The sequence below is a fragment of the Austrofundulus limnaeus genome, unplaced genomic scaffold (assembly GCF_001266775.1).
Source record: "Austrofundulus limnaeus strain Quisiro unplaced genomic scaffold, Austrofundulus_limnaeus-1.0 Scaffold20, whole genome shotgun sequence".
In the NCBI taxonomy this organism is placed as follows: domain Eukaryota; kingdom Metazoa; phylum Chordata; class Actinopteri; order Cyprinodontiformes; family Rivulidae; genus Austrofundulus; species Austrofundulus limnaeus.
The window spans coordinates 2,663,489-2,673,790 of NW_013952422.1; the positions used below are offsets into that span (position 1 = coordinate 2,663,489).

At 38.8% G+C, this 10,302-nt stretch overlaps 2 protein-coding genes across 2 annotated transcripts in view; both read left to right on the forward strand.

The window, feature by feature from the left end:
* Positions 1-10,302, forward strand: part of rabgap1 (RAB GTPase activating protein 1) — a gene marked incomplete in the record, with an annotated part of 67,046 nt that overhangs the window by 46,537 nt on the left and 10,207 nt on the right. Inside the window, 7 exon segments of the mRNA XM_014003863.1 lie at positions 2,471-2,545; positions 2,982-3,107; positions 3,314-3,457; positions 3,613-3,654; positions 3,923-4,051; positions 9,480-9,572; positions 10,004-10,114. Of these exon segments, the coding sequence (XP_013859317.1) occupies positions 2,471-2,545; positions 2,982-3,107; positions 3,314-3,457; positions 3,613-3,654; positions 3,923-4,051; positions 9,480-9,572; positions 10,004-10,114 (720 nt within the window).
* Positions 5,484-10,302, forward strand: part of LOC106514551 (rab GTPase-activating protein 1) — a gene marked incomplete at its 5' end in the record, with an annotated part of 9,584 nt that continues 4,765 nt past the window's right edge. The window contains 2 exon segments of the mRNA XM_014003865.1: positions 5,484-5,555; positions 6,831-7,031. Of these exon segments, the coding sequence (XP_013859319.1) occupies positions 5,484-5,555; positions 6,831-7,031 (273 nt within the window).

The following is a 10,302-nucleotide window of genomic DNA, read 5'->3' on the forward strand; positions in this document are numbered from 1 at the left end:
GAATATAATATAATATAATATAATATTGCCAAAACACAGAAATGTGTTCTCCTGCCCACAGCGAGTCTGATTAGGTTTGTAGAGCAGCAGTGAGGGTTGTCAGTGCGCTGCACAGAAGGATTAATTAACTCTGTCACTCTGTGGCTGTTTGGTTCAGTGAGTTCACAATTTAACAGAAAAGCAAAACAAGTTTCTGTTTGGACACAAGACCAGCAATAATCAGTCAGTCGTGTTAGAATGACTGTCTACTTTCTTTCACTACCAAACAAAGCTTACAACTGGTCCTAAATTATGTTGGTCTTCAAATGTCAATGAGAAAAAACACATTTGTGACCTGTGCTGGCAACATGAGTTGCAATTTTATTATATATTGAATTGTTATTTTCACATTTATCATCTCAAAAGCGTCAAAATAAAATATAATTAGTTAAAATTTTGGGATTTATGACCTGACTAGTAAAAAGCTAGTTTTGTTTATGAGAGTGCTACTTTGAAAACCAGCACCCTCCTAAAGTGTTGTCATCAGAAATTCCTGCTGTTTATTAAAAAAGAGGAATCCTCAAGTGTCACCGAGATGCAAACATTTTATGAAATATGTCCCAGCACTATGGCAGATGTCAGGGAAAATCTATCCTTTTTATTCTTGAAGCTTATGAGTGGCTTGCACCGTGCAGTGAACCCTCTGTATTTACTTTCATGGAGTCCTCTCTTTATGATAGATGTGGATATTGATACGTCTACCTCCTGTTGTTCATTGGTTGGCTGTTGTGAAGGGGTTTCTCTTCACCATGGAAATTATTCTGCTATCATCCACCTCTGTTGTCTTCTGTGGGCATCCAGGACTTTTTGCATCGATGAGTTCGTCAGTGCTTTCTTTCATTCTCAGGATTTGATTTTGTTTTTATTTTAATTTTACCTTTTATCTAACCAGGCAATTCCCATTGAGATGGCTGGTAAAAAACTAACTTTGTGTCATTGTCCAAATAGCTATGGACCTAACTATTTTTTTAAAATAAATCTTAATCTCAAAAGTAAATATTTTCATGTTTTTGCACCACAACACGCACTCAATTTGACTTATTTGCTAGCACGAGTCACATTTATAAGAGAAAGTCACTGAGAAAGACTGAACTTTATGTCCATACTCATTATATCCCTGTAACTTTCCTATCAATTTGGTAAATAAGGTTAAAAAATAAAAAATGTGACCATTTTCATTTATTTCTTATCCTGAACGTACAGTGAACACATGTATCTGTGAAGGAACCTGAATGGTCAGACTACATTTTTCAGCTTTATTTCATTCATTATGGATAAATTTTATGAGGGCATTAGTCTCGTCTCAGACAAGCAGCTCCTGAGGTGTATTTCAATTATTCACAGGCCTCTCTCTTTCCTGTGTGTATGAATTGATCCACACTTTGTTTGTCTTCGACTCATTATTTGTGTTTCTGGTTCAGTGGGCCACTTTGGTCCTACTGTATAATTACTTCACTTCAAAAAATACTAACTATTCTCTCTAACGCCTTTATTGTATACATTTTTTAGCCATTGGGTGTGTTATTTGCAAATTTGTTTTAGCACAGCCTTTAGCGCAGAGATCTTAAACCCTGTTCCTCATGACCCACTGTCCTGCATGTTTTAGGCATTTCCTTGCTTCAACACACCTAACTGAAATAAATGCATTATTGACAGGTTTCTGCTAAACTTGATGACATTCTGAGAAGGTACTTTATTTGAGTGAGGTGTGCTCAAGCAGGGAAACAGCTAAAACATGCAGGACAGTGGGTCACAAAGAACAAGGTTGAAGACCTCTGCCTTACAGATAGAGTGAGACGTTCAGAGACCCGAATTAGATCCGTTGCTCCTTCACATTTGACGTTTTTGCACTGCACGTCCTGGCCGGGGTTCAAACCCGGGTTGGATGTTTTTGCATTTGCCCTTATGGCCACCCCGAATTTTGGAACCTCAAGAGCTCTGGTTCTAATTGGGCCAAACTGCTTGGTCCCAGACTCGTCAGCTACTACTGCTAATTGATTTGTTCACTGACTGATGAACCTCTGCAGCAACTATACCATTTTACTACACAACAGTAGCGAGCTACCAACAACAAGCTAACATTAGCTTACTCTTCTCTGTCGTTGTGCCCTCTCATCTTGTGTCATACTGCTGGATGGTGCTGTTCAATATTCCAGGGATGGATGGATGGATGGATGGGATGGATGGATGGATGGATGGATGGATGGATGGATGGATGGATGGATGGATGGATGGATGGATGGATTATTTTTTTAAGGCTTAGTCAGGTTTTCCTAAACAAGAGCCAAGAGAACAATGTATAAATATATTCAAATATGTTACCACTTATTTAAAAACTTTTCTTATACGTTTTAATTTTATTCACTGTAAACTTTACCTTTACTGTATTTTTGTAACTATACACCTGTTTGCTGTTTTTGTTCTCCCTCAGGCCTACTCTGTTTATGATCAGGAGATTGGTTACTGCCAGGGACAGTCCTTCCTGGCTGCAGTGCTGCTACTACACGTGAGTTCACATCACAGCAGGGTTCAGGAAAAAGCTTTGAACCGTGTCCAGAGCGGAGAGGGTTTGTTTTAGTTGTCATTTGACATCTTCTTAGTCATTCATAGCTCTGGGAGGTGAGCTTGTATTGTGTTAGTTTTAAATGCTCAACTCCTTGATTTTATATGACATTCATTCTTGAGAAATAAAAGTATGGAACTTTGTAAATGCAGTCATGTTTTTTTGATATCCCAGAAAACTGAAGAGCAGCTGGATTGTTAAGACTTTCTAACACTGCCATCTAGTGGAGGAATATTATTTCTCTATATTCTGTAAAACTGGCTCCATAAAAAAGAAGGAAAAACTGTTAAAGTTAAATAAGAGTGTGATATTTGAGAGTCGTCCTGTTGTTAAGTTTTAAAATGACAGACTGATAACTGAATGTTTTTGTTTTCTTCAGATGCCAGAGGAGCAAGCTTTTAGTGTCCTGGTGAAGATCATGTTTGATTACGGGCTCAGGGACCTCTTCAAACAGAACTTTGAAGATCTGCATTGCAAATTCTTTCAGCTTGAAAGACTCATGCAGGTTTGTGTGCTACGTTTGCACATATAAGGTGCTGAATCGTACTTTTTATTAGACGTTTACCAGGAATTTGACCAGTGATTGGTCTCTACCTTCTGTATCCTTCCCATCTTTTTTGTCTTTGTTATTTTCCTCATGTTTTGTCATTTCTGTACTACCACATCCATCTATTCTTCTTCAATTTTCTTTTCTCGTCTATCATTTTTTAGGAGTATATACCTGATTTGTACAACCATTTCCTGAATGTGGGTCTGGAGGCTCATATGTATGCCTCCCAGTGGTTCTTGACTCTCTTCACAGCCAAGTTTCCTCTTTACATGGTCTTCCATATAATCGACCTGCTACTGTGTGAGGTTGGTCAATTAACACACATTCTACAGCAGCTGTAATTCACACACATTAGAAAAGACKGGTCTGTTGTCTTGTGTGTTGTACAGTCACATTTACAGAAAACTTTCTTCCRAGCCAAGTACACCCCTAACGTTTTTTGTTTTGTTTTTTATTTCAGGGTATTAGTGTGATCTTTAATGTAGCTTTGGCACTTCTGAAGGTGAGCTTCCTTACAAAATGAACACACACACACTGACACACACATTGACAGCCACATCTATGAGTAGAAACAGAAACAAGCAGCTTTGGAGAAAGTTTATTTTTCAGCTCATGAAAAGTAAGACTCCTTCGATGTCACCAGACCGTTTCTGTGCTGAAAACAGCAAGCATCTTTTTTTAACCATGCTTAGAGTTTCAACTGTAAAAAAAAAGTTTTAAGAGCTATTTATAATTTATTTAGTATGTTGTTGTTATTATTTTTGTTCCAGACATCAAAAGATGATCTCATCCAAACAGACTTTGAGGGTGCACTCAAATTCTTTCGTGTCCCTGTTCCAAAGCGGTACCGCTCCGAGGAAAACGCAAAGAAACTGATGGAGCTGGCCTGCAGCATGAAGGTGAGTTTACAGCAGAAAGAGATTTCCTTCTTTACTCCATTTATCAAAAAGAAAGAATATTTTAAAAATGTTTGATTTATTCCAAAATGCCTTTTTTTACCTACATGTCCTGATCTCTTTAAGACTTTTTGTGTTTAGAATATTAAAAAAATGCACCACCCTGTAATAGATCAGCATTTATTTCTAAATTATCAACTCAAAATGAGACAAGTACGTGAATAAAAACTGTATCGTCCAGCAGTTCTACTCTGAAACCAGGAGGGGTCACTGTTGAGCTTCATCCCANAGAACCTGAGGCGGGACCTCATGCGCAAACTCTGACGTGCGGCTGTGATTTATGAAGGAAAGAAGTGCAGAAACGTGCGCACATACTGTTTTATAAATCTGAATATTTTTTGGCGTACGCCATTTCCGTCTTTTGGCCGTACGTTCACTTTTAGTATGGTTTCCACGCAATCCTTGATAAATGAGACCCCAGGACTGTCCGAGGCCTCAGCTCTAAAACCAAGCAGCAGATTTATTATTAGTGTGGCACAGCTCAGTAAAACAGACCCAACATTAAAAACAAAAGGAAGCAACTATCCTGTTCATTTTGAATTTTAATGAGTGAAATAATCCTTGACAGCTTGCCTGCAGATGGTGCAGCCATAACAATTCCTGCCTTTAGACTGACAAGTACCCCATCATGCACCGGGCTTGAAATCCCATCAGAACACATTGTCCTCCTCATCGTGTCCCTCTCAGCCTGGACACTGATTATAGGAAAAAAAAAAAAAAATCTGAAAGAGAAAAACAAAAAAGCCTGGTTCTGACATGAGGAGCTGACTGAAGACAGAATGAGCCCGATGAACACGTGAGATCCTCATTTTTAAAAGAAAAACAAAAAACCGGTGGTCCAGAGACGAGCTCGAGAGATTAGTGAACAAATTAGTGAACGAGCGAGCATGTTGTATCTGCTCAGATTCTCAAGACTTTTCTGTAAACTGAGGATGAATGAGGGAACAGAAAACTGCAGGAAGAGACCTGAAACACATAAAGAGACTGAAACAGAAGCTCCAAACTCCACTGAGTTCAAGGAAAAATGATGAACTCCAACAGACTGAATCATCTGTCTGAGGCTGGTTTTCTACATCGCCTTCACTTTTCAGGTCATGAGGAAGGAAAGTTGTTGTATTAAATCAAAGAAAAGAAAAAGTTTTCATTTTGTGCAACAAATTATAATKAACGTTTCAGTAACAGGATTTTATTACAACTTCCGAACATTAAAGCAAACGTATCGTCGTGCATTCGACTGATTGGTTCAAACTGATGAACAGTAAGAGAAGATCTGAGCAGTGGRTGTGGTTTAGTCACAGTTCTGTACTCGACTTTCTTTCTATCTTGTTTCCACGCCRTCACAGATGGAAGTGAACAAGCTTTGTGTTTTCTGTAGATCTGCTCCCAGCTGAGCGAACGACTGGAGAAACAACAAACGGCCAACAGAGGAGAGCTGGAGAAAATCCGAGTGAGTTTCCACACCTTAAACTTTGTAACGTGTCGYCACTCACTCTGTACATACATATTCTGGAGTATAAAACGTATTTAATATTTTTTTTATTTTCCAACTAAATACAACTTTTTTTTCTTTTTGTCATCTTTAGTCTTCTAAAGTTGTCTTGGACCTTATTTTTAAGGGTTTTTTCTTAAACGTGGTGTTATATTCCAGTGCTTTCATCTGATTATTTGCAAAGGAATGTTTGTGTTTGTTCAGCTACTTGACATCGATTAATGAATCATTCAAGCATTAAAAGGATTTATAACTAACCAGTGTTAAACAACTTGGCACAGAGCCATTTTCAGAGACGTTACTTCTAAAACTGTGAGACAAAAAAACGTTTGTTTTTTGCACCAAAACAGTTAATTTAGGATGCATTTCTCAGGTTCATTGTTTCATTTTGCTTTCTTCCCATCATGATTTCCAAATACTTTTTAATTTAATTGAATCTTTTGTCTGTTTGTTCAGGGTTTGGTTGGTTTTTTGGGAAACAACACGATGGAGACTCATTGTTGGTGCAAATAATAGTTTTAAATGCCGTCATGTTGTGTAGTCGATCATCAAGATAAAAGCTGGTTCTTTGTCAGGTTGTCGACTGAACATTTGTTTATTACTTGGATTGAGGTGCGTTTTTATAATGTGTCTGATTTGGCGAGAAATGAGAAAAATCAACAGAAGTTCAGAAACTGTTGAGAAAACTCTTTGTCTTTTCCGCTCATCACATAAGAACAAATAGTTTTTATTGGCTGAGAGTTGTTTGACATGTTTGCTCCTGGGATCCATCAGAGCGGCGGTCTCGAACCACTTGTGCTCCTGAAGATCCCTTTCTCTCCCTCCACTCCTGGCCGGGCAGATTTGTGGAGAGGTGCACTGCTATCTCTGTCTTCACTGGCAGTGAAATCAAAGGGTTGTTTTGGGAGCGTGTCCAAGCAGCCGCAGCGCTCACGCACACACACGCCTCACCGGCTCCTGCTTCACACTGGAGCTGGGAGGACGGCCATGTTGGCAGGAAATACGGCCGGCGCTGCCCAAAAATTACCACATTTATTACACCAAGTTTCACTTCTTCTTATTGTTTTCCTTTGCTTTGCTAATATTAGAGCAACAATTTAATAAAGTCTGAAGCTATAAACAATAGAACGCAGTAAATAGAAAAAAATAATTAAGTTTTAATGAGTTTGTTTAATAAGAAACTGATATAAAGTAAACTGGAATTTAATCTCTTTGTTTTCTTCCTTTCTTCAGTCCAAAGTGGAAAGCTGTGAGAGGTGCAGCAGTCTGTTCAACAAAGAGGGTCGCGTTCGGCCCGCGGGGACCACGGTGCCCGACGGGGGTCCGGAGGAGACCGACGAGGAGAAGGAGGCTCTGCAGAACCAGCTGAGGGAGATGGAGCTGGAGCTGGCCCAGACCAAGCTGCAGCTGGTGGAGGCCGAGTGTAAAATCCAGGTACTCCAGCAGCGGCACGCATCGCCATAAATAAACTGCTCGAAATCCTCAAACGCTTGAATTTTAACTTCCTGCGAGATCTGCATCTGGTCCTGAGGGGAGAGCCGCTGGTCTGCACCCAGGATGTTGAAGTAGTGGGAGGGAGTCTGAAATTTAAGCCAACTTACAACTTAGCAGGAGAACTGATTGTGTGAAGGATGGATGGAGTTCGTTTGACTTTAAAATGTGCAACAAAACATTTTCTAAAAAACACTAAAGGTTTAAAGGGATCCTTGATTAGTTGTAACATTAGACTTTATTTGATAAACATTTATTTTAACTGTAAAATAAAGACTGTAAAAATACTGCAGGATATATTTTAACACGGACGGATCCATTTTATTTACACGCAAAGCATTCTGGGTAAATGATGACATGTATAGGTCCTCNACCTGTGTCCTGACCTGTTTTCAGCAGTCTGGCCCAGTTTACAGGAACTTACTTTGAAGGTAACTTTGTGCAGTGGTATTTATTTGCACAAACTCTGTAAAGAGCGTGGAGAGAGACCTGGTTCTCAGTAGAACAGGTGAGCAGCAGGGGAAGCATACTTTAAATCTCCTCCAACCTAAAAAATATGTTTTTTAAATTATCTCCTTCTGAAGGCAGAACCTCTGTAGATAAATCAGAATGAGCTCATTGGAGGAAAAAATTCACAAGAATGCTTCAACGAAACGTGTAAACGTTTATTGATCAATGATCCTGGCTGATATTTTATTTATAGGGTTTTGAACACTAGTTTAAAAACAAATACATGACTATTATTACAAGCACAATATTAGAGTAAGAATCAGGAAACCGTTTAGTGATTTGACCCCATTGACCTCATTATTATGATTTTAAGGGTCTTTTTTATTGTTGGAATGTAATCACTTTAAAACAATCCAAGATAAACATTTTATTATCAAATGACTGAGACAGAATAATTGAAAATAAGATTCTGTGAATACTTATTCAGTTATAAATACTTTATTACAGGGGTTAGGGTGGAAAACCTCCAGATAAAAACACTTTTACRTCACTCTTCCTCCTCAGTTTCATTTGTCATCACGATGCTCCCATCATGTACAGAAATATAGAAGTTGTTCGGCTGCTTGCTAATTTGAAACCAGTTCGATTTTGTGTAATGAGAAAGATGTCTCATCTATTGATAAACACATCACTCGCATGTGAGCGCCGAAGATGTTCCGCGTTGTTAGTTTTCTTTCTAATTAGTAGCTTCTGGAAACCAATCTGCCCGTGGAGGCTGTGARGATGAAGATGACARAAGTCCTGCCTCTTCCTCACTTCCTGTGTATTCTCCTCCTACTGCCTGCTTTTAAAAAAACTAACACAGACACTTGGTTTGTACTAGACTCAGGATTTCAACATCTGGATGCTGTTAAACACGCTCTAATAGCTGCAGCTTTAATTACCTACTTCTGTACATCAATCAGTTCACTATGATTGGTCAAAACTCAGCTTGTTTGCTGAAGAAACATTATAGCTTAAACACTTTGTTTTGCAGCCATTCTGTATCAGAAGTTGACAAAAAATACTGATTGCTGTATATTTAGTGTGTGATTAAGGTTTATATAAAGTAGAAAGAAAAAGGAAGATTTGCAAAAAGTGGGTCTTTAATTAAATTACATTTGTACTTAAAACTTATTAAAGAAGCAGAAATTACTATTTTCATTTCTGTTGCATCTATAGTAGTAAAACAATCCTGTAGCTGAAAAAAAAATCTTTTCGACGTAAACTTTTTGAACTTTCTTTAGCATCAAAGCTTCTCTTGAGGTCGCTCCCAGTTTCTCGGTTGATTCAGTTTTTGTCTTCTGAGATCTCATTATCAGCAGATCTTTCCTGTGAGCCGTTACCTCGGAGCGATCCGAGCACGTTCCCATAAACAAAAATCCATTTTTTCAGTTTGGTGTCCCTGATGCGTCTCAACTCTTGGCTCCAGTTAACTTTTCTTGACATCCCGAGCTGAGAAGCTCCAGCTTCTAATCTTTGCTGAACATTCAAATGAGTTTTCGCTGCTTATTTACTCATTTGTGTCGAGTATATTTATTGACAAATGCTCTTATATCATTCCCAATGGTTCACCGGCCTCCTCTTATTATTCTAACTCATGTGTACAGGCAGCTTTATGGGGCCCTATTTCAAGGTATTGTGTTGTTTATTGGTTTATTCATCAAGGACAGTGTACATTATTGAACATTGGATAAATATAAATGTATCAGTTTCAGCCAAAATGCTGCTTTTCTTTTGTTGTTGGAAAGGTGTTACAACTGACTCTAAAAACAAAATGAAAAAAAAAAAGTTGTGTTTTTTTATTTAATTTCTGAGTTAGTCTCGACCTGACAGATTATCAGGTTGTAATAACGTCTGGAGTTGCAGAAACAAACTCTGCTTGTTCTGTCTGTGCAAAAGATCAACCAGAAGAAGCTGAAGAAATTTGAGAAGGAGTACCACACCATGCGGGAGCAGCAGGAACAACAGGAAGCCCCCATTGAAAGATACGAGGTAATCATTTGAACACGGTGCAAAAATGCAAACAACTGATGGATTCAGTGATGAAGTGCATTTTAGTTGTCATGTAGGTTGTGTACAGAGTACATAACATTGTTTGTTGAAAGAATAGCATTTACAGTGAAAGTTAGAGCCTTTAAGACCTTTAGTTTTCTTCTGTGCAGACTGATTACATCACATATGTGTTTTTCTGCCTTACTATAGAAACAGCTGAGCCCCAGAATAAAAGTTTACACATTCATGATTAACTTGTTTCCTTGTTCTGCTGGCGCCTCACTTTCCTTCCTCTTTTTTTTTATGGCTCTTCACTTCTCGTTGCGTCTTCTTCTGTTGCACTGTTCCTCTCTTTTTATTGCACCATCTTCATGTGTTTTTCTTTCTCTTTCTCCTGCTCGTTTAATGATCTCTAACCTGTCTCCGTCCAGCGGGAGAATCGTCGTCTGCAGGAGGCCAACATGCGTTTGGAGCAGGAGAACGACGACCTGGCACACGAGCTGGTTAGCAGCAAGATAGCGCTGCGCAAAGACCTGGACAACGTGAGCTTAAGAGAAATGTTTTTTTGTTTTGACCTACATTGAAAAGAAACAGTAGAGAGAAAAGTAGGACTAGTCTAACTTTCAGTGACCTTTTCAGTATTTGGGTCTTATGTTGTTCGTGTGTGTGTGTGTGTGTGTGTGTGTGTGTGTGTGTGTGTGTGTGTGTGTGTGTGTGTGTGTGTGTGTGT